This window comes from Thalassophryne amazonica, chromosome 1, assembly GCF_902500255.1.
Source record: "Thalassophryne amazonica chromosome 1, fThaAma1.1, whole genome shotgun sequence".
Classification (NCBI taxonomy): domain Eukaryota; kingdom Metazoa; phylum Chordata; class Actinopteri; order Batrachoidiformes; family Batrachoididae; genus Thalassophryne; species Thalassophryne amazonica.
In genome coordinates this window covers 51,773,626-51,798,701 of record NC_047103.1, presented here as the reverse complement: position 1 = coordinate 51,798,701, position 25,076 = coordinate 51,773,626, and the positions used below count along the sequence as shown (strand labels likewise).

General features: G+C 42.2%; 1 protein-coding gene across 1 annotated transcript in view; it reads right to left on the bottom strand.

The window, feature by feature from the left end:
• The window catches only part of c1h8orf34 (chromosome 1 C8orf34 homolog), a 295,839-nt gene that overhangs the window by 181,499 nt on the left and 89,264 nt on the right, over positions 1-25,076 (bottom strand). Inside the window, exons 2-3 of the mRNA XM_034169848.1 lie at positions 1,205-1,349; positions 938-1,069 (exon numbers count right to left, since the gene is read on the bottom strand). Of these exons, the coding sequence (XP_034025739.1) occupies positions 938-1,069; positions 1,205-1,349 (277 nt within the window). The remainder of the gene's footprint in view (positions 1-937; positions 1,070-1,204; positions 1,350-25,076) is intronic.

The window sequence follows — 25,076 nt, the reverse complement described above, 5'->3', positions numbered from 1 at the left end:
AAATGCTGACTCATTGTTTGGGTCTGTGGTCGCCTTTAATGCTACCAGAAGCAATCATGGTGTTAAAACTCAAAATCAGCTTGTTAGTAGTTGCATGTTTACCGGAGACAATACTGAAAGTTATCGGTTATCAGTGAGCTGTAGCTTCCGATAAATTTTTGGGTGGTTTATTGGTTTAGCTTTATGAAAGAAAACTTTTCAGTTAGCTGATTAGCTGTTACCGATGCTAACCTTTTGGTTAGCTGTGCTCACCACTGACCAAATCACAACAAAGTTGCCTCAAGGCGCTTTACACAAGCAAGGTCAAACCTTACCAACCCCCAGAACAAGCACATAGGTGACAGTGGTAAGGAAGAACTCCCTCTGAGGAAGAAACCTCAAGCAGACCAGACTCAAAGGGGTGACCCTCTGCTTGGGCCATGCTACCGACAAATTACAAAACAATTCATAAGACGAATATACAGGAAATGTTGCCGGTGCACAGGACAGGAGGGTTGCAGAAACAGACACCACACCCATCTCTGGATGGAGCTGCACCTCAAACAGAGAGAAAAGAAAAAGAATCAGGCATCAGAAAGACAACAAATACAGTATAATTTGTCAGCATTAAGCAACAAGAAAAACAAAAGAAATACTAAGGTGATCGCTGGCCACTAGCCCTAAGCTTCACTAAAATTAATTTCTCTACAGATCTCTGCTATAACTTGGAGGAAGATTTCAGCCTATACAGTGTGACTATCTTTAATTATATATAATTGTATCAAATTAAAAATGGAGATTAAATTAAATGGAGTGTGTAATTGGGTTACAACACATGCAACAAGCATCTAAATGGTGCAGTGTTGTATTTTAAATGGTCTGGTGTGTGCATGAAAATGACAACATGGAGAAAAGAAGAGGGGTGGAAAAAATCTGATGGCTCAGCTGAGAAACTCACAGGATTTGGACTCTGTGGACGTCGGAGAGATACTGGAAACAGCCAAGTCACTCTTGGATTTCTTTGGTTTCTTTGGGTGGATTTGCCAAGGCTTGTCATAGTTGCAGTATTCCCTCCGAGTGCTTTTGTTTTCTGTTGGGAGAGATGATCAGTCACTGTTCAGTGTAAATTATTCTGCTGCAGATGCACACTCGCTACTCAGTTAACTTCTCCCTTCATTTGGAGAAGGGTAATTTCAAACGTGCCTCATTCAGCCTGTGTACAAACCTGGAGAACTCTGTGCCCACAGCGCGGCCGAGCCAGACAGAGCTCTGTGCTGCTTGCCAGGGCTGTCTTGTTTGGTCTGCAGGTGATCAATGAGAAAGGGGATTGGATGGTCTGGAGTCTCAGTTATCAATTTGGTCATCAACTCCTACAGGAGCAGAGGAAAGCAGGAAACAGATGACATTTCAGGCAAAAAAAAAAATAAAAAACAGGACAATAATGGGGGTCACCAGCATGCTGTGGCTCCTCTGTCATAGTGGAGCAGATAACTAACAATTGTTCATTTCTGGAAACAAGCGCCAAAATTGTAACACATACTCCTCAAACATTACTCTTTGGAAAAAACTGAGTATCCACCTGAATTTTCTGTAGGCGGCCAGGTAGGGGTCACTTGAAGAATTACACAGGGGTCAAAATTTAAAAATGCTCCAATCATATTAAAAGCTATACCACATTATTTGTCTGATCACAACGATACCAAAAAGGTATAGTTTGGACTATCTATGACTGAATGTTATGGAGTTATGGGGTAAAAACAACAAGAATGGTAACAAAGGTCAATTTCAGTTTGTACAGGGGTTAGAAGTTAAAGTTGCTCCAATTTCGGTCAAAAGTGATGCAAATTATTGGTTGAACTAATATGATTAATAAATTAAATAGGTTTGACTGTGCTGAATGCTTGGTCTGCAAGGTAAAGGTAGAGCAATGTTGACGTCCATTGGATTCTATGACATGTAACATATGTTACCCTGTAACATGATAAGTAAGCATGCCACATAGTGCAAACTATTCCTTTTTAAAACCCTATTAACTCAACCAATAATTTGCATCACATTTTACAATATTTAGAGCAACTTTAACATCTGACCCCTGTACAAACTAATGCTGACCTTTGTTACCATTCTTGCTGCTTTTACCCCATAACTCCATAACATTTAGTCATAGATAGTCCAAACTATACCTTTTTGGTATCGTTGTGATCAGACAAATAATGTGGTATAGCTTTCAATATGATTGAAACATTTTAAAATTTTGACCCGTGTGTAATTCTTCAATTGACCCCTACCTGGCCACCTACTGAAAATTCAAGTGGATACTCAGTTTTTTCGAAAGAGCAATGTCTAAGGAGTATTCGTGCCAACTTTGGTGCTTGTTTCCATATTTGAAGGATTCCTCTGTAAATATTCTGTTATCTGCTGCACTATCAGAAGGTTGAGAAATTTGAAACAAAACAGTGTCAGAGCACTGTTAAAATGGGACATTTGTGCAGTGGGTTTTTAAAAATGTGCTGTTTGTTTTGCTTAAAGACAAGTCAAATCAAGTGTGCTGGTGCTGCACATTGCTGCATCCACCACACTACAAAACTGCCCCAGGTTCTGGATGGCAACCACCCAGGCAGACAATCGGTTGATCTCCACCTCTCGAAAGTAACCGTCTCTCTGCCACAGCAGGCTACACTGTAGATGACCCCTTGGCCTTCTCCAGCCAATGGACTCCTCAACACTGAGCCACATGTATGCTGGATCATGCCCACAGACAAATGCGAGACATGGCCAAAATGTCACAGTTAACATTTCCTCTCAATGCAAGTCATACGCCTCACCAACGTCTCTTGAAGTAGCCGTTCATTTGAGACAAAGTGATTGCAGAAGTACTCAAGGATTTGCCAAAAAGACCTAGTTCCAAAGACATCTAGTCATCACCTTAGTTCATGAGTTAACATTCAAGTCCAACAACCACACAGTAAGACAGGAAACACCACAAAGACATGAATCTTCACTAGCTTGAAGTAGTTTTAAAATGTTTTACTATGTCTTCATGCTTTGAAAAATGTTTTGAAAGGCACCTGAAGCACAACAGTGCAACAGACTTTACGGAGCATAACAGACTCGATGGAGACAGCACAATGAAGCAACAGTCTCCTGATAACCAGTTAACAACATCCTCTCAGTTCCACTGCTAAGAATTTATTCATCTTTTGTAACTGTAAATTAGCCTAGATACTGTTCATCTCTAAGTGGTAATTAACACTCATCACACTGACACTGTGACATTCAATATTGTGGCACATGAGGGTAATAATTTCATAGTTAAGACTTGTCACTGTGGGTTGAAATTGGCCCCAGATCCTGTGATGGGCAGGAAAAGAAGATGATCAATGTTTCCAGTGTCAACTGTTGGATAAACAGTCCTTCAAGTGTTGTCAGTGACAGCTACGTCTTCAACAGCCAAAGCCAGACAAATCCATTTCAGACCAAAAACAATCATGAACTGGATCCTCAGTGGCACGTGCACAAGTGAAATGGAAAAGCAAGAAGTGCGGATCCTCAGAATAATGACAAAACCTAAGTTTAGGGTTCATCAAGTGGCTGTTATTTTTTCTATTATTATTATTCATTTTCTTCAACTGTGCTCAAACTGTTTCATGCATTAACTTTGTTTCATATCCAATGATATTCAATAAAATATGCAATGATCCCTTTTTCCTCAACATCCAGAGTCTTTGATTTCTTCCCTTTGTGTCAAAAAGCCACCGCTAACTCCTGGACAGGAAAATGGAGGTGGTCAAGAAATCTTAAAAAATTTCTTTTGGCTTCTCCCCTTTGTCATTTGGGGTTGCCACAGCAGAACAGACAAGAAAACTAAAATTCAACATATTCTCAAAGGGTTGGTGACACTTGAGTATTGTATCCGTCTGCTTGGTATCACTGATTGAATTCGACTGGGGGGGAAAAAAAAAAAATAACAGTCCTCTGCCAAGGAGGTGATGTTTTCATCAGCATTTGACTGGTTAAATGCTAGCAGGTTAACTCAAAAACTGATTAACTGATTTCAATGAAGTTTGGTGAGCAGACAGATAATGTTCTGGGAAATAAGTGAGTCAACTTTGGAGGTGATTCAGATTATACTGTCACACTGAGATCCAGAAACATGTTTAGCAGCACTTATAAAGTTGTGAAAGAATGTTGATGAAATTTGGTGATCAGATGGATAATGTCCTAAAAAAACAAAAAACAAAAAAAAAAACATGTATTTTATTTTGAATTTGATCCAGAACATATTTTAAGCATTCTGAAAAATGCATTAATAATGAATGTTGCTAAAAGTTTGTGAGCAGATGAATAATGTCCTAAAAAATAATTAGCCCATAAAGCAATCAGAGATTTCTGATACCTGCCAGTCCGGCTCTGGATCACCTCTGAAATTCTGTGGCGTCTTCCATGTGCCAGTATCTATCTGTGGTGCAAATTTGATGAAAATCCATTAAGTAGTTTTGACGTAATCCTTCAAAGCTTATATAAAGTTTGATCCAGAATCTGGATCTGGATCGCCTCCAAAAAGCTCTGTGACCAGCAGACTTTTTATTCACCCTGGGAACACACAACGCAGGGCCCGAGCTGGTACATAAGGGCTTACCAGGTCAGCCAGATAGGGAGGTGCAAGTCCATGAACGATCTTATAAACTAGTAACAGTACTTTAAAATCCGATCTTGCAGGAACAGGAAGCCAGTGCAGGGACGCCAAAACGGGTTTAATGTGGTCAAACGTTCTGCTTTGTGTCAAGAGTCTGGCAGCAGCGTTTTGAACCAGTTGAAGACCCCTAATCCTGGACTGCGGTAAGCCAGAAAATAGAGCATTAGAATAGTCCAATCTAGAAGAGACAAATGCATGAATCAAGGTCTCAGCATCAGCCATAGACAGGATGGGACGAATCTTCGCTATATTTCGCAAATGGATGAAAGCAGTCCTCGTAATGTCTCTAATGTGGAGATCAAAGGACAACGTAGGATCAAAAATTACTCCAAGGTTCCTCACTTTATCCATATGATGTATAACACATGGAACTAAGCTAAGTGCTAGCTGATCAAATTTATGCTGATACCTCGCTGGACCAAGAACCATAACTTCAGTTTTATCAGAATTTAAAAGTACGAAGTTATTAGACATCCAACTTCTTACTGATGCAAGGCAATCTTCCAAAGATTTTATGTGAGTGAGATTACCAGCAGTTATTGGCATGTACAATTGAGTGTCATCAGCATAGCAATGAAAGTAAATCCCAAAGCGCCGCAGGATATTCCCAAGAGGTGCTACATAAAGGGAAAAAAGCAGGGGGCCTAAAATGGATCCCTGAGGAACCCCAAACTTCATGTCCTCAACTTCATGTCAGAGGAGATGCCATTACACAATACGCAGTAAGAGCAAATGGACAGGTATGACGTCAACCAGGCAAGAGCAGTTCCAGTAATCCCAAAGTGATTTTCCAGCCTATTGAGTAAAATATGATGATCCACAGTATCAAACGCAGCACTAAGATCCAGCAGCACCAAGACTGTAGTGGTATCTGAGTCCACTGCTCGCAAAAGGTCATTTACTACTTTAGTAAGTGCTGTCTCTGCGGAGTGATATTTTCTAAAAGCAGACTGCAGTGGCTCAAAAAGATTATTCTCAGTGAGGTAGTCCACGAGCTGTCGCAAAACCACTTTTTCCAGGATTTTAGAACAAAATGATAGATTAGATATCGGTCTATAATTCTTCAATACACTAGGGTCGAGATTGGATTTCTTAAGTAATGGTTTGATCACTGCAGACTTGAAACATTTAGGAACAGATCCAGAAGTTAATGAGAGATTTATAATGTCCAGCACAGTCGGTCCAAGAATGGGCCACAGGTCCTTAAATAGTTTTGTTGGTATAGGATCAAGTAAACAAGTTGTACTTTTTGTAGACGTCATGAGCTTTGTCAGCACGCCAAGCGAGATACCATCAAAATCTGTAAATCTGGGTAACACCTCAGTGGGCGCATCCACTTCCATAGCAGTATGCAGTGGTTGGACCAAAGCCTGCTGAGATATGCTCAACCCAATATCCTCAATTTTCTTCTCAAAATAGTCCAAGAAATCCTGTGCTGAAAAGGGAGAGTGAATAACAGGTGGCTGTCCATGAATGAGAAATGCCACAGTTTCAAACAAAACCTTTGAGTTATGCTTGTTTTTACTGATCAAATCAGAATAACACTATGTAACAAATTTTTATTTTTGTTTTGTTCCTGAGTACACAGTGTGTTTTCCTAACCTGTTATGCCTTAAATAAATAGAAAATAGCTGTTATTCCACAGAAACTTTGCTTCTGTGATCAGGACAATGATATTTTGAAATTTGTCTGTTTTCAAGAATAGTCTCGATTCGCCTTCACTACTACTGAGTAGTCTTCTAGAATATTCTTTAACTGCTAGAACTGTCCAGAATTTTCTAGAGGTTTCCAGAATTATCTAGAAATTTCAAGAAACCTGTAGAACTTTCTAGAACGTAAAAATAAAATAAAATCAAAGTTTGTGCTGAATGTAGTAATTTTTCCATAGACTTTAGACATAAGCAGTTGAAATATAACACTTAGAAGCCAGGAACAAAAATTGTGTTACATAGAGTAATAGGCACACTTTGTAGCCAGTAGCGCATGCTTATAACCTAAGACAGCATCACGCAATGCAAAGTGGAACACCTCTTGTTTGGAACTACGCCATTTCCGTTCCAACCCTCTAGCCTTCTGCCTAAGGTCACGCAAATAACTGTTGAACCAAGGAGTCTGTGCCTTTGGAAGGCATGGCCTTAATAGAGGAGGCGCAGTCTTACTGAGTGTGGTTTTTAGCACTAAATTCAGGCTATCCGCAAGGCTGTCTACCAACTGAAAATTCATCAAGCTTGAAGTCAAGATTTCTGGTAGTCTCGCTTTGAGTTCAGTTAAAGTTGAAGGTTTAATACGTCGTCGCAATGATAGGCAAGGTTGTTGCTCCACTAAACGCGGCAGCGTAATTGTAAACCTAATAAGCGAGTGGTCAGAGACCGCCGATGCAAGAGGCAGGATGTCGATATTTGTGACAGCAAGGCCATGTGCAAGAACCAAAGCCAGAGTATTACCACTGATATGCGTTGAACCATGAATGAACTGCCGAAATCCTAGTGCATCCATGATTTCCATAAATGATTTACCAAGGGGATCAGAGGGCTTATTTATATGAATGTTAAAGTCACCAATAATCAAAATATTGTCTACACTAGTTGAAAGACTAGAGATGAATGCACCAAATTCATCTAAAAAAATCAGAGCATGGGCCAAGAGGCCTGTAGACAGTGACAATATAACATAGCTGATTTCCAGTTTTACAATGTTTGTCGAAATTCTATCCTAGGTCTTTTGGATCTATGAAGCTTAAATATGAAAAAGTATCGGTATTGATATCAGTGATACTGGGCCTGTATTTACTTGGTATCAGATCAATACCAAAATTCCCGGTATCGCCCACTTCTATCATCAACTGCGCCAACTGCCTGGTGTATTTCCCCGAAGGGGCGTGGTCAGTGGCAACGCTTTGCCGGTGTCCGGGACACTGGTGTGACAGTATATCTCCCATCCACCCCGCCAATATCTTGCCCCAGCATTTGATTTGGCGTTGGATCCGCCCCATTTTCCCAGAGTCTTCGCCCCTGCTTATACCGGTGGCTGGACCTTCTGCTCCCGCTGTGCTGTCAGCTTTAGGCCGGCGCCCACGCCACAGTGTTCACCACAGCAACCTCTGCCAGCTGAGACACGCTGCATCATCAGCTGGCTCAGAGCGAACCTTGAGCATAGCCCTGCTAAATGCAAGGTCAGTGGCGAATAAAAATTCTCTTTTAAATGACTTCACCTCCCACAAACTGGACATCATGTGTGTGACAGAGATGTGGATCCATGCCAGTGACCATACACCATTTTCTGAACTCCTTCCTCCTGATCCTTCATTCTTTAGCTCACCAAGCTCCCCAGGTGGTGGTTGCGGCACCCTGCTCCACGGGCGGTGGCGGTGGCGCTTAAATCCAAACTTCAGTGCCATTTGTCTCAGCCTGCGACGAGTCACAGCAGCTTTGAGCTGCAGCTTTTTGAACTGAATCTGTCATTTCTCGTCCTTTGCGTCGTTGTTTATCGTCCACCAAAATATAATAAGGACTTTATAAATGAGTTTGTGGACTTTCTGTCCGGGATCGTGGTGAAATACGATCATATTTTAATCTCTGGTCAATCAATCAATCAATCAATTTTATTTATATAGCGCCAAATCACAACAAACAGTTGCCCCAAGGCGCTTTATATTGTAAGGCAAGGCCATACAATAATGGTGATTTTAATATACATGTCTGTTGTTATTCCTGTCCTCTGGTCAAGGACTTTTTAAACCTGATTGAGTCCTTTAATTTTACACAGTGCGTATCTGGATTGACTCATGAAAAGGGGTGTATTTTAGATCTTGTCTTGTCTTATGGTTTATCTGTCTCTATTAAGGAAGTCTGTGCAACTCTGTATTTCCGCTGTGCTGTTCACTTTGACGCTTCCCTGTTCGGTGGATAAACCACCTGCCCCCCGACCCCGAGTGCCTCCGGTGCACTATTAACTCTTTGACTGCCACATTTTTCTGCAGTATTGAATGATTCTTTTTTGTGCACACTTGATGGAAAATGTGGTCTCAGTACCAATGAGATTTTTTTTTTTTTTTTTAATCTGTAACTCCACATGCACAGAGATCTTCGACTGTGTCACTCCTCTGCGGCCAAGGCGCTCTAAACCACACTCACAGCCATGGATAAATGAATCAACGTGCACACTCAGACGTGCATGTAGACGCGCTGAGAGAAAATTGAAAAAAGATCATCTCATCATATCTCCACAAATTCTTCATGGTTGTATGTTTGCTTATCAGAAAGCTGCCAAAGCAACCTATTTCTCTACTTTAGTCAAAAATAATTGCCATCAGCCTCAGGTCTTGTTCAGTGTATTGAACTCTTATTAATCCCAGTGATGTTTCCCCTCTTGTGCCAATGCCTACACTTTGTAACAATTTTTTAAATCACAAAAGTGTCTGCCCTTAGATCAGCTCATTCAGGTGTTCGGCCCATCACTGACTGATTTTTCTCTGTGCTCTGCTATCCTCAATCATTTCAAGCCTTTGTCTTTTTCCCAACTTTCTGACGTAGTCAATCATCTACATCCGACAAATTGTTCTTTGGACATCATTCCTCCTCATCTCCTCAGAGAAGTTCTTAATCTGTGAAGTAGTTTTGACCTGAAGTAGTTTTCTTGATCCAGAATCCGGATCTGGATCCCCTCCAAAATTGAATGGCATATTCCATGACCAAATATGTATCTGTGGTGCAAATTTAGTGAAAATTCCGTAAGTAGTTTTGACGTAATCTTTCAAAGCCTATATAAAGTGAAATCTTGATCCAGAATCCAGATCAACTCCTAAATTTAATGGAGTCTTCCTTGGCCTAATATCTATCTGTGGTGAAGATTTCATCAAATTTCATGCAGTAGTTTTGACGTAATCTTGCTAAAAGACAGACAAATAAATAAATAAACAGACACCTATGATTTTATTACATCCTTGGCACACATACTAAACACCTGAACTGAGGTTAGCCTATTAGCTTAGGTGGTTCAGACTTGAAGAAAGGTGCTTGTTCAGGCTTCTTTTTGTTGTCACACACTGAACCACCCACGTTCCACCTCTTTATGCATCAATGCGTTCATCGTGACACAGCCAGAATCAGTGCTGCCGCCGCTGCCGATACGGTGAAGCCCAGACACAGGTTTCATCTATTCCAGGTCTCTTCAGAAAACCAGTGGTTGATGCCACACTGGCTTAGTCCAGTTAAAATAAATAAATAAATAAATAAATACATTGTTCACTGTTTACCATTTTGGTAGTCTGGCAAACTAAGTTCCTTTGGGATAAATAAAGTTGATCTCATCTTATATAGACAGTCTATGATTTTAACTTTCAAGGATCAAGGAGCACATCTGAAAATGAAAATAGTCCAACAAACTCAAATAATATTATTAAAAGGTGTCACATTGTACCAAAAAAAAGTTATCCATTTACAATTTTTTGTGTTTAGGTTTTCCTGTTAAATATTTCCAAAGTCCCATAATTCCATGAGTGTGCTCCTGTTCAAAACATAATTTATGTCTGATACATCTCGTTTTAGCCATGATGAATGCAACGGACACACACCCACACCCATGAAATACTTTAATTTTACCTGCAATTATTCATAGACAGTTAATAGAAAAATGAGAGCGCTCTAATCTATGTTCTGTATGATTTACTTACAGAATGTTTCAGGTAGAACGCTTCCTCAGACTATAAACTCCTTGAGTGTAATCAGTCACAGGGGAGTGCGCTTTCAAAAACAGGCATTCCTTTAAACAAAATTTGTTTAGCCCTCTGATATATCGGTTGCTTCACCAGAAAGTTTCCTCACCAGCCGACACTGCTGTATAATGAAGGAAGAAGGCATGTCAATCCAGTCCCTAATGGGTTCTTGGGGGGAATTCAATTTAAAATGTGTCCGTTCTGCTCTGATGAATTTGATTATTGTCCTCTTCTGGCCTGATTTGTCTTCGGGGTGACGTTATGCGTGGCCATTGTCCATTTTCCATTGAGGATTTCATTGAAATCGTAAATTTTGTCTTTGACAGCTCTACTTGACATCATTCCACGGGAACCCTAACCCGCCCTAGAGGGCACCTACAGTGCATGTCTGTCCCACTCTCCCTGCTCCTCCTATAGTGAATTAATGCTCAGCCAAAGAAGAGCTGGGAAACACCAGAATTATATAATCAGATTTGAGTAAAGCAGGTTGACAGGTTGACACTCTACTCTTTTCTACTCTCCTATTTTATTCTTCCTTTTTAGATATAACTTTGTATACTGGCATAGTTCCACCTTAGAATTGGAATATAATATATAAGATATAGCTTACTGAATTTTCATGAAAACAGACAGTGCAGGTGACCTCCAGAAAAAGCTTTGAGCAACCTTATTATAGATCATAGAGCATGTGGATACTTTTATATCTTTGAGGAAGCCTTACAGTTGATCCAGAAGCACTTCACTTTTTACACATTTTGTTATGTTACAGCCTTATTCCAAATTGGGGTAAATCCATTTTTCCCCCTCAAAATTCTACTCACAACATGCCATAATGACAACATGAAAAAAGCTTTTTCAAATTTTGCAAATTTATTAAAATAAAAAACTAAGAAATCACATGTATTCACACCCTTTGCTCAGTACTTTGTTGATGCATCTTTGGCAGCAATTATAGGCTCAACTCTTCTTGAATATGATCCCACAAGCTTGGTGCACCTATCTTTGGGCAGTTTTGTCCATTCCTCTGTGCAGCACCTCTCAAGCTCCATCAGGTTGGATGGGGAGTGTCGGTCATTTTCAGATCTCTCCAGAGATGTTCAATCAGATACAGGTCTGGGCTCTGGCTGGGCCACTCAAGGACATTCACAGAGTTGCCCTGAAGCCACTCCTTTGATATCTTGGCTGTGTGCTTAGGGTCATTGTCCTGCTGAATGATGACCCCAGTCTGAGGTCAAGAGCGCTCTGGAGCAGGTTTTCATCCAGGATGTCTCTGTACATTGCTCCATTCATCTTTCCTTCAATCCTGACTAGTCCCCCAGTTCCTGCTGCTGAAAAACATCCCCACAGCATGATGCTGCCACCACCATGCTTCACTGTAGGGATTTTGCCTGGTTTCCGCCAAACGTGACGCCTGGCATTCACTTCAGTTTTTGTCTCAGACCAGAGAATTTTGTTTCTCATGGCCTGAGACTCCTTCAGGTGCATTTGGCAAACTCCAGGTGGGCTGCAATGTGCCTTTTGCTGATGAGTGGCTTCCGTCTGGCCACTCTACCATACAGACCTGATTGGTGGATTGCTGCACAGATAGCTGTCCTTCTGGTAGGTTCTCCTCTGTCCACAGAGAAATGCTGGAGCTCAGAGTGACCATCGGGTTCTTGGTCACTTCCCTGACGAAGGCCCCTTCTCCCCTGATTGCTCAGTTTAGACGGGTGGCCAGCCCTAGGAAGAGTCCTGGTGAATCCGAACTTCTTCCATTTACAGATGATGGAGGCACTGTCTTCATTGGGACCTCAACCCTCTCAAGGCAGGCGCTGCAGATTTGCAACAGCTAAATATCAGATTTTTCCTGTTACTAAAAATTAATTTGAGCCTGAGAGGGTTAAAAGCAGCAGAAGTGCTGCTTTGAAGCTGTTTGGGGTCTAAAATATAATTTGTTTGAACATCCGACTCCGCTCTGGCAGATACTACATATAGCCAAGGTCAGAAAGATAAGAAAAGAAAATCGACCATGCTATTTTGTCACTGTATATAGGCCTCCGGGCCCATACTCTGAATTCTTAGATGAATTTGATGAGTTTCTCTCTAACTTAGCAACTGTGCGGATAAAGTTGTAATTGTTGGTGACTTTAACACTCATGTAAATAAGCCTTCTCACACACTCTGCAAATCATTTATGGACATTGTGGATGCATTAGGATTCCAGCAATGCATTCAGGGTTCGACACACATTTGTAAAAATACCCTGGATTTGGTCCTCATGCACGATATTGCTGTCACAAATATTGACATCATGCTTCTTGCGTCAGTGGTATCCGATCACTCACTTATTAAGCTTACAGTTTCGTTCCCGTGTTTGCTCGTTAAAGAACCTTATTTATCATTGTGATGACACATCAGCTTTTCAATTCAAACTGAACTTGGAGCCAGACTGCCTGCCTATCTTGGCATCACTTTCAAAAATTGACCATTCAGTGGACAGTCTTGTGCACAGTTTAAACCTTGTGAAAAACCGCGCTCGACGTGATAGCTCCACCTATATTAAAACCATGCCCCGCCACCCCACCCCCACCCAACCCCAAAACAGCTAAAGGCTAGAGGTCTGGAATGAAAATGGTGTTCAAAGCTGAAAGTATTCCACCTTGCGTGGCTCAGTGCTATTCTAGACTATAAGCATGCACTACTGGCTACAAACTGGGCCTATTACTCTGATTTGATCAACAAAAACAAGCATAATTCAAAGTTCCTGTTTGACACGGTGGCAACACTTATTCGTGGACAAGCACCTGTGAGTCGCTCTACTTTTACAGCCCATGATTTCTTAGATTACTTTGATAAGAAAATAGATGGCATTAGGTTAAATATACAGTAGTGTTCAGAATAATAGTAGTGCTATGTGACTAAAAAAGATTAATATAGGTTTTGAGTATATTTCTTATTGTTACATGGGAAACAAGGTACCAGTAGATTCTCACAAATCCAACAAGACCAAGCATTCATGATATGCACACTCTTAAGGCTATGAAATTGGGCTATTAGTAAAAAAAAAAAAAAGTAGAAAAGGGGGTGTTCACAATAACAGTAGCATCTGCTGTTGACGCTACAAACTCAAAACTATTATGTTCAAACTGCTTTTTTTAGCAATCCTGTGAATCACAACTTCCTCTTCACATCTGCGAGGCATGGAGTCAACCAACTTGTGGCACCTTTCAGCTGTTGTTCCACTCCAAGATTCTTTAACAACATTCCACAATTCATTCACATTTCTTGGTTTTGCTTCAGAAACAGCTTATTTGATGTCACCCCACAAGTTCTCAATTGGATTTAGATCTGGGGATTGGGCAGGCCACTCCAAAACATTAATTTTGTTGGTTTGGAACCAAGATTTTACTTGTTTTACTAGTGTGCTTGGGGTCATTGTCTTGTTGAAACACCCATTTCAGGGCCATGTCCTCTTCAGCATAAGGCAACATGACCTCAAGTATTCTGACATATCCAAACTGATCCATGATACCTGGTATGCGATATATAGGCCCAACACCATAGTAGGAGAAACATGCCCATATCATGATGCTTGCACCACCATCCGTCACTGTCTTCACTGTGAACTGTGGCTTCAATTCAGAGTTTGGGGGTCGTCTCACAAACTGTCTGCGGCCCTTGGACTCAAAAAGAACAATTTTACAGTCAACAGTCCACAAAATATTCCTCCATTTCTCTTTAGGCCAGTTGATGTGTTCTTTGGCAAATTGTAACCTCTTCTGCACGTCTTTTATTTAACAGAGGGACTTTACAGGGGATTCTTGCAAATAAATTAGCTTCACACAGGCGTCTTCTAACTGTCACAGCACTTACAGGTAACTCCAGACTGTCTCTGATCATCCTGGAGCTGATCAGTGGGTGAGCCTTTGCCATTCTGGTTATTCTTCTATGCATTTTGATGGTTGTTTTCCATTTTCTTCCACGCGTCTTTTTTTTTGTTTGTTTGTTTGTCCATTTTAAAGCATTGGAGATCATTGTAGATGAACAGCCTATAGTTTTTTGCACCTGCGTATAAGTTTTCCCCTCTCCAATCAACTTTTTAATCAAACTACGCTGTTCTTCTGAAAAATGTCTTGAACGTCCCATTTTCCTCAGGCTTTCATGTTCAACAGGTGCTGGCTTCATCCTTACATAGGGGACACCTGATTCACACCTGTTTGTTCCACAAAATTGACAAACTCACTGACTGAATGCCACACTACTATTATTGTGAACACCCCCTTTTCTACTTTTTGTTACTAATAGCCCCAATTCATAGCCTTAAGAGTGTGCACATCATGAATGCTTGGTCTTGTTGGATTTGTGAGAATCTACTGAATCTACTGGTACCTTGTTTCCCATGTAACAATAAGAAATATACTCAAAACCTGGATTAATCTTTTTAGTCACATAGCACTTACTACTGTATGCCACCATGCCTTAATTCAGCCACTATACCCTGTTATCTAGGTGGGTGTCATCATTGATATAATCAGGATGCACCTGAGCTCAATTTTGAGCTTCAAGGCAAAGGGTGATTTCTTCGTTGTTTTTATTTTTAATAAGTTTGCAAAAACCTAAAAAAAAAGTTTACATTGTCATTACGTTGTCATCTCTGCCTGTCCCTCACCCCGACCTACACCCCCCTGCTGAGGTGAACAAAGCCACAATGAAAGTCAATCCAAACCTGGCCTGAGGGAGCACTCTCCCAGCTACAGGACTGCTTCTCACGGACTGTATGGGATTTATTTTCCAGCCACAACCTGCAGGAGTACACTGACACCGTACTCTCTTACGTTAAAAACTGTGTTGACACTGTCACCATCAACAATAGGGTCAGGGTTTTTCCAAACCAGAAGCCCTGGATCAACAGTGCAGTCCAGTCCCTATTAAAAAGCCGCAACACGCCTTTAAATCAGGGGACAGGGCCCTGTACAGTGCGGCCAGGTCCGATCTGAAAAGAGGCATCAGAGAGGCCAAGGCTGCCTACAACAAAAAGATAGAGGACCACTTCACTGTGAATGACCCCAGAAGGATGTGGCAGGGAATAAATCATATAACCAACTACAGAAGCAGCAACCCAGGAAATGCTAGATGTGATGCATTGCTGGCAGAGGAGCCGAACTGCTTCTTTGTCCGCTTAGAAGCGGACAGACCAGCAGCAACTCCACACCCACCACCCTCCAGCACTAGCACACTAACACTTCAGGAACATGAAATGAGACGTGTGCTGAAGGCGGTGAACCCCAGGAAGGCGACCGGCCCGGATGGTGTACCTGGCAAGGTACTCAAGGCGTGTGCTGACCAAATGGCTGGAGTTTATACCTGCATCTTCAACCTGTCCCTGTCGCAGGTCATCATTCCACTCTGCCTCAAATCCTCCACCATCATTCCAGTCCCAAAGAAGTCAGCAGTGGAGACCATAAATGACTACAGGCCTGTTGCACTTACGCCTGTGGTCATGAAGTGCTTTGAAAGACTGGTCTCTCAGCACATCAGAGCCTGTCTGCCTCCCACTCTGGACCCCCACCAGTTTGCCGACAGAGGACACTATCACCACAGCTCTCCACACCGCGCTGATGCTCTTCCTGGACTTCTGCTCAGCCTTCAACCACATCATCCCGGAGATCCTGGTCCAGAAACTGACACATCTGGGTATCTCCACCCCATCTGCCAGTGGATCAAGGACTTCCTCACAAACCGCCCACAGTCCGTGAAACTTGGCCCCCACCATCACACTTAGCACTGGTTCCCCTCAAGGCTGTGTACTGAGCCCCCTCCTATTCACCCTTTACATGCACGACTGCTCTCTGACCCATCCCACAAACACCATCATAAAGTTTGTGGATGATACCACCGTGATTGGGCTCATCTCAGGGAGGGATGAGTCTGATTACAGAGACGAGGTCAATCGAATGACAGCGCAGTGTTCAGCAAACAACCTGCCACTGAACACCACAAAAACAAAAGAAATAATCCTGGACTTCAGGAAGAAGAGGGCTGACCCAGCCCCACTCTACATCCAAGGGAACTGTGTGGAAAGGGTCAGCTCCATCAGGTTCCTGGGAGAGCAGCTCTCAGACAGCCTGTCCTGGACTGCCAACACCACAGTGGTGGTGACGAAAGCCCAGCAGCGACTCCACTTCCTGAGGGTGCTCAGGAGGAACAATCTGGAGGAGAAGCTGCTGGTGTTGTTCTACAGAGCCACCATCGAGAGCATCCTGACGTACTGCATCACAGCATGGTACAGGGGGTGCTCAGCAGCAAACAGGATAGCGCTGCAGAGGGTGAGCAACATGGCCCAGGGGATCACTGGTTGCTCTCTGCCCAGCCTGGAAGACATTGCCAGCTCTCGCTACCTCAGCAGAGCTGCCAGCATCAGCAAAGACGCATCCCACCCCAGCAACCACCTGTTTGACCTACTACCCTCCGGCCAACGGTATAGGTCAATCAAAACTAGGACAAACAGACTCAGGGACAGCTTTCTCCCCAGAGCGATCACTGCACTGAACAATAACAAATCACTCTAATCCGCATCTTTCAAGTTTCTTGTGCAATATCTGTAAACCATGTACAATTTTCCCATGCAATATGATTCCACAGTTGTATATAATTCTCGTTTTACATTTTACTTGGTCCACATTTTATTTTATCTTATGTTTATATTAGTTCATATACTCTGAATAATTTACCATTAAATTTCACTATCTTTTACTCGTATATTGGCTAAAAATTACTCGCACCACGGAAAGCACCTTTTTGGAGTTGCACTCAAATCTTGTTATAATGCAAATTACAATGACAATAAAGGCGATTCTGATTCTGATTATGGGACATTGTGTGTCGAATTTTGAGGGGAAAAAAATAATTTCATCCATTTTGGAATAAGGCTGTACCATAAAATGTGGAAGCGCTGTGAATACTTTCTTGATACAAGTCCTCTATAGGCCTTGAGGCCCACTGCTGCCTGTGCTTATCCCCAGATACCGTAGTGTAAAGGAGATGAGGACCTACAACTCCCCACAGACAGGCTGCCAGTCCAGTGCAGGTTACATCCTTTTGCAGCCAAGGTTATTTCTCATAGCTGGGTGGACCAGAACAATGCAGACCAAACATCTTATCCAAGGTCACAGCATGACCAGGAAACTAACCAGGATTACATATTGGTAGTCCAGTAGGATCATGTACATCAGACTACCTAGGAAACTCAAAACAGGACATGCTCACACACTCATCTTCAACCACTTACTCCAATTAAGCATCACGGGGGGGCTGGAGCCTATCCCAGCAGTCAGAGGGCATGAGGCAGAGCAACAGGCCTCAAATCCCGCTCATTTTGCAATTATCAGCATCTGCAGCATCATATTTATTTGTATCCCACTGTGGGATTGGGATTGTTCAAATATCTGAGGCAGAAAACTGACCCCAGCTGTGTTCATGAGAAACTCTGCACATAAAGAACAGAGAAGAGTGGAAATGAAATATCCTTGGATACATATTAAGAAAATCATATTTTTAAGTGGAGCCAAGCTTTAAAAATGCCAAAACCTGTTATTAATCCAGTACTGAATATTATTTTGCAACAATACCTTGTGGATATGTTGGTATGAAACTAGGATCTGAGCAACTAAAATGAAGGAAAGTGTTGCAGGAGGTAGAACTAAGGGAAGGTATGCAGAGAGGAACCGATCATATCACCCTGCAAAATAAATTAAGTTTCATGACAGGAACTTGGCATCAAATGTGCCAGTTATGTCAACCCTAATCCTATCGTGTCTCAGCAATAAAAAAATAAATCAATAAATAATAAAAAATTAACACATACGCACAAATATGATAGCTGATATTCCTTTAGAGACTTTATAATAAGTCCAGCCAAACCCACACCACAACTAAAAACTCCAGTGGTACAAACAGCCGGCATCAAGTGTCCATTGTCAAATTAATTTTTTTCTTAGAAATGCAATAGAAGTGGTAATTAATTCTAACAGTATTTGATGTGTGCATACAAGAACCAAGACCAAACAGGATTTCAACAACGAAGTGTTTTGCAGTGAAGCAACCAAATTATCATTATGTGTCCATAATATACTGCAGGTCTGCATGAAATTCCACTTAGGGATTGTCTATCATGGGACATTCATTGCACAGAGGTATAATCAATTTGTTAATGGGATGCCAATTAAAAACTTGTAAAATGTACACAGTATCGATTTGTGAGTTCTTCATGTTGACAAGATTATTTCACCAAATTTAATGAAGATCAGCTGAAACTTGAGAAATGGTTTAAGGGTTGGAGGCAAGCTGGAACAGTGGGTTAGCACTGTTGTCACACAGCAAGAAGGTCGTAAGGTCGTTTCCTGCCTAGGCCCTTCTATGTGGAGTTTGCATGTTCTCCCAGTATTTGATGGGTTCCCTCCAGGTGCTCCAGTTTCATCCCATTTCCAAACACATGGGTTAGGTCAACTGGAAACATTAAATTGACAATAGGTGAGAGTGTGGTTGTTTCTGTCTGTCCACATGTGGCCCTGTGATCAACTGGCATCCTGTCCAGGGTGTACCCCATCTTTCACCCTGCTAGGATAGGTTCCAGCCCCCAGTGACCCTTAAGAGGAGTACACACATCACAGCTCAAAGGGAAGAAAAATCATAGTGGATATTTTTCCTGATATGGACTCTGGGAAATACACTCAACAAAAATATAAACGCAACACTTTTGATTTTGCTCCCATTTTGTATGAGATGAACTCAAAGATCTAAAACTTCTCCTTTGCTGAGATAATCCATCCCACCTCACAGGTGTGCCATATCAAGATGCTGATTAGACACCATGATTAGTGCACAGGTGTGCCTTAGACTGCCCACAATAAAAGGTCACTCTGAAAGGTGCAGTTTTGTTTTATTGGGGGGGATACCAGTTTTGTTTTATTGGGGGGGATACCAGTATCTGGTGTGACCACCATTTGCCTCATGCAGTGCAACACATCTCCTTCACATAGAGTTGATCAGGTTGTCAATTATGGCCTGTGGAACGTTGGTCCACTCCTTTTCAATGGCTGTGCGAAGTTGCTGGATATTGGCAGGAACTGGTACACGCTGTTGTATACGCTGATCCAGAGCATCCCAAACATGCTCAATGGGTAACATTTCCGGTGAGTATGCCAGCCATGCAAGAACTGGGACATTTTCAGCTTCCAAGAATTGTGTACAGATCCTTGCAACATGGGGCCGTGCATTATCCTGCTGCAACATGAGGTGATGTTCTTGGATGTATGGCACAACAATGGGCCTCAGGATCTTGTCACGGTATCTCTGTGCATTCAAAATGCCATCAATAAAATGCACCTGTGTTCTTCATCCATAACAGACACCTGCCCATAACATAACCCCACCGCCACCATGGGCCACTCGATCCACAACATTGACATCAGAAAACCGCTCACCCACACACGCTGTCTGCCATCTGCCCTGAACAGTGTGAACCAGGATTCATCCGTGAAGAGAACACCTCTGCAACGTGCCAAACGCCAGAGAATGTGAGCATTTGCCCACTCAAGTCGGTTACGACGACAAACTGGAGTTGAGACCCCGATGAGGATGACAAGCATGCAGATGAGCTTCCCTGAGACGGTTTCTGACAGTTTGTGCAGAAATTCTTTGGTTTTGCAAACCGATTGTTTCAGCAGCTGTCCGAGTGGCTGGTCTCAGACAATCTTGGAGGTGAACATGTTGGATGTGGAGGTCCTGGGCTGGTGTGGTTACACGTGGTCTGCAGTTGTGAGGCTGGTTGGATGTACTGCCAAATTCTCTGAAACGCCTTTGGAAACGGCTTATGGTAGAGAAATGAACATTCAATACATGAGCAACAGCTCTGGTTGACATTCCTGCTGTCAGCATGCCAATTGCACGCTCCCTCAAATCTTGCGACATCTGTGGCATTGTGCTGTGTGATAAAACTGCACCTTTCAGAGTGGCCTTTTATTGTGGGCAGTCTAAGGCACACCTGTGCACTAATCATGGTGTTTAATCAGCATCTTGATATGGCACACCTGTGAGGTGGGATGGATTATCTCAGCAAAGGAGAAGTGCATCACAGATTTAGACTGGTTTGTGAACAATATTTGAGGGAAATGGTGATACTGTGTATGTGGAAAAAGTTTTAGATCTTTGAGTTTATCTCATACAAAATGGGAGCAAAACCAAATGTGTTGCGTTTATATTTTTGTTGAGTGTATGTTAAAAACAAAAGGATGCCACATCAGTTGATGGAAATGAAAACTGCCAACCTACAGACGGCTGAATTCAAAGACACCCAAAAATTAAAATGAAAAATGATGCAGCAGGTTTGTCCAGAATGGTACTCACTCATTTGTATGGCCCCCCATGTGCTTGTATACATCATTGACAACATTCGAGCAAGCTGCTAATGAGGTGGTGTCCTGGGGGATTGCCTCCCACATCTGGACCAGGGCATCACTCCTGGACAGTCTGAGGTGCAACCTGGTGTTGGATGGACTGAAACATAATGCCCCAGAGATGTTCTATTGGATTTAAGTGAGTGTGGGGGCTAGTCAATGGTATCAATTATTTCATCCTCCACGAACTGCCTGCATACTCTTGCCACGAAGCCGGGGATTGTCATACACCAGAGGAACCCAGGACCCAGTGCACCAGCGTAGGGTCTGACAGTGGGTCCTAGGATTTCATCTGAATACATAATAGCACTCAGGGTGCTAAAGACTTCTACAGGCTAGAGGTCAATGTAGCGAATAAACAGCTCAGCAATTCAAAATGGCGGAAAACAATCCAGGCTTGAATGGGTGTGGCGTATCCAGTTCGATGCAAAAGGACCCAAGGAATCCAACATAAAAGAAATATGATTATACAACTCACGGTTCTCAAGTTATTACCCAAAATGTATAAGTGGATTTTTTTTAGCACCACTATGAGGATAATGATGGTAATTTTTTTGGATGCAAGTAGCAGTGGTGACTTTGGACATACTTGCTAAGTTTGGTTTTTCTAACCTTTGCGGTTTCTGATCTCCCACGTCCCTCATGATACAAAGCAAGGCGGGGGTATTGCTCTAATTTATAAATGTGGGTTTAGTTTCCAAGCTGTTGGGGGTCAAAAATAGAATTTGTTTGAACATGTGATTCACTGCTCTGCCCATGACACTATGTATAGCTAAGGTCACAAGAGTAAAAATCAACTGTGTTACTTTGTTACTGTATATAGGCCCCCTGGCCCATACGAGGTCTGGTAGAAAACTATCCGACCTTTTTATTTTTTGCAAAAACCATATGGATTTTGAATCATGTGTGACTGCATCAGCCAAGCTTGAACCTTCGTGCACATGCGCACGAGGGTTCAAGCATGATTGGTGTAATCGCACGTCATTCAAATCCATATAGCTAAAAAAAAATAAAACGGTCGGTTTATTTTCTAATAGACCTCGTATATACACACACACACACACACGCTGGACTCCGAAAAATGATGCCCACCTCTTCCACCATTCAGAAGATTCAGACGGCTTTCGGTGGCTTTTCAGTCATGTGACGATCTAAGAAACACGGTGGCGCTTTTGCTCCGCCATCAGCTTCGTGCCGAAGCCATCGGCATGAATTTCGCTGCAACTCTTTTCATGGCCAAATCTTCTGTCACAGTGGAATGTGGCGAAAAAGTGCTGATGTCCACCTCTTCCGCAATTTCTCGGATAGTCACACGACGGTCCCACATCACCACAGCGTTCACTTTGGAAATGATCTGGTCATTTCAGCATGTTGATGGCCGACCGGAGCGTGGCTCGCTCTCCACCATTGTGCGGACGTCTTTAAACTGGTTGTACCGCTCCGTAAATCTGTGTGATTACCATAGGATCGTCACCGAAAGCCGTCTGAATAATCCGAATGGTTTCTACCTGGCTGTCGTCTAGTTTCTGGGAAAACCTGATGCAGTCACACTGCTCCAGTCATTCCGCCATTTTCCTTGCAAAGAAAAAACGACGAGAGACTACACCCATCTGCACACAAAGGCTGCTTACAAGCAAATGCAATCTACAGGCGTGAAAAAATTCACGCATGCGCACGAGGTTCAAGGTTGGCTCATGCAAGCACACGTGATTCAAATCCATCAGGATTTTGAAAAAAATAAGAAGGTCGGATACTTTTCTAACAGACCTCGTGTGTGATATATATATATACATATATATACATACATACACACACACACACACACACACACATATACTTGTACTGTTACAAGTATTATTATTATTATTGCTTATCCTTGCACACGCTGTTTGATGAACATTCTCCTCTACTTGCACCCACCTTGTGTGTTTTTTAACATGTGAATATCTCCACTGTGAGATCAATAAAATTTATCTTTATAAACTGTGTGGAATTAGTTTGGTTTATAAATCAAATTAAATAGATAAATCAAACCATAAGTGAAAACTGCCTCCCTTTTGCTGTCTTTTGCCACATGTCTGTGCTGTTCCATGTTGAAAGTAAATGACACTTCCTTACAGCAGTAGGTAGGGCGCACCAACACAGAAGCTCTGACTCGTTTGTGTTGGGTTTGTGATCACCTTGGATTTTATTCAGAAGCATCGGTAGTGCTTAAACTCAAAACTGGTTTGTCAGTAGCTGACAGTGTACCAGAGTCAATACTACCTGTGCCCACCACTTTGTGTGTGTATATATATATATATATATATATATATATACACTCAACAAAAATATAAACGCAACACTTTTGGTTTTGCTCCCATTTTGTATGAGATGAACTCAAAGATCTAAAACTTTTTCCACTTACACAATATCACCATTTCCCTCAAATATTGTTCACAAACCAGTTGAAATCTGTGATAGTGAGCACTTCTCCTTTGCTGAGATAATCCATCCCACCTCACAGGTGTGCCATACCAAGATGCTGATTAGACACCATGATTAGTGCACAGGTGTGCCTTAGACTGTCCACAATAAAAGGCCACTCTGAAAGGTGCAGTTTTGTTTTATTGGGGGGGGGATACCAGCAGTATCTGGTGGGACCACCATTTGCCTCATGCAGTGCAACACATCTCCTTCGCATCATCCGTGAAGAGAACACCTCTCCAACGTGCCAAACGCCAGCGAATGTGAGCATTTGCCCACTCAAGTCGGTTACGACGATGAACTGGAGTCAGGTCGAGACCCCGATGAGGACGACGAGCATGCAGATGAGCTTCCCTGAGACGGTTTCTGACAGTTTGTGCAGAAATTCTTTGGTTATGCAAACCGATTGTTCCAGCAGCTGTCCAAGTGGCTGGTCTCAGACGATCTTGGAAGTGAACATGCTGGATGTGGAGGTCCTGGGCTGGTGTGGTTACACGTGGTCTGCGGTTGTGAGGCTGGTTGGATGTACTGCCAAATTCTTTGAAACACCTTTGGAGACGGCTTATGGTAGAGACATGAACATTCAATACACGAGCAACAGCTCTGGTTGACATTCCTGCTGTCAGCATGCCAATTGCACGCTCCCTCAAATCTTGCGACATCTGTGGCATTGTGCTGTGTGATAAAACTGCACCTTTCAGAGTGGCCTTTTATTGTGGGCAGTCTAAGGCACACCTGTGCACTAATCATGGTGTCTAATCAGCATCTTGGTATGGCACACCTGTGAGGTGGGATGGATTATCTCAGCAAAGGAGAAGTGCTCACTATCACAGATTTAGACTGGTTTGTGAACAATATTTGAGGGAAATGGTGATATTGTGTATGTGGAAAAAGTTTTAGATCTTTGAGTTCATCTCATACAAAATGGGAGCAAAACCAAAAGTGTTGCGTTTATATTTTTGTTGAGTGTATATATCGTAGTGCTATGTGACAAAAAAGATTAATCCAGGTTTTGAGTATATTTCTTATTGTTACATGGGAAACAAGGTACCAGTAGCTTCAGTAGATTCTCACAAATCCAACAAGCATTCATGATATGCACAGTCTTAAGGCTATGAAATTGGGCTATTAGTAAAAAAAAGTAGAAAAGGGGGTGTTCACAATAATAGTAGTATCTGCTGTTGACGCTACAAACTCAAAACTATTATGTTCAAACTGCTTTTTTAGCAACGCTGTGAATCACTATACTATTTAGTTGTATAACCACAGTTTTTCATGACTTCTTCACATCTGCGAGGCATTAATTTTGTTGGTTTGGAACCAAGATTTTGCTTGTTTACGAGTGTGCTTGGGGTCATTGTCTTGTTGAAACACCCATTTCAAGGCCATGTCCTCTTCAGCATAAGGCAACATGACCTCTTCAAGTATTTTGACATATCCAAACTGATCCATGATACCTGGTATGCGATATATAGGCCCAACACCATAGTAGGAGAAACATGCCCATATCATGATGCTTGCACCACCATCCGTCACTGTCTTCACTGTGAACTGTGGCTTCAATTCAGAGTTCGGGGGTCATCTCACAAACTGTCTGCGGCCCTTGGACTCAAAAAGAACAATTTTACTCTCATCAGTCCACAAAATATTCCTCTATTTCTCTTTAGGCCAGTTGATGTGTTCTTTGGCAAATTGTAACCTCTTCTGCACGTCTTTTATTTAACAGAGGGACTTTGCGGGGGATTCTTGCAAATAAATTAGCTTCACACAGGCGTCTTCTAATTGTCAC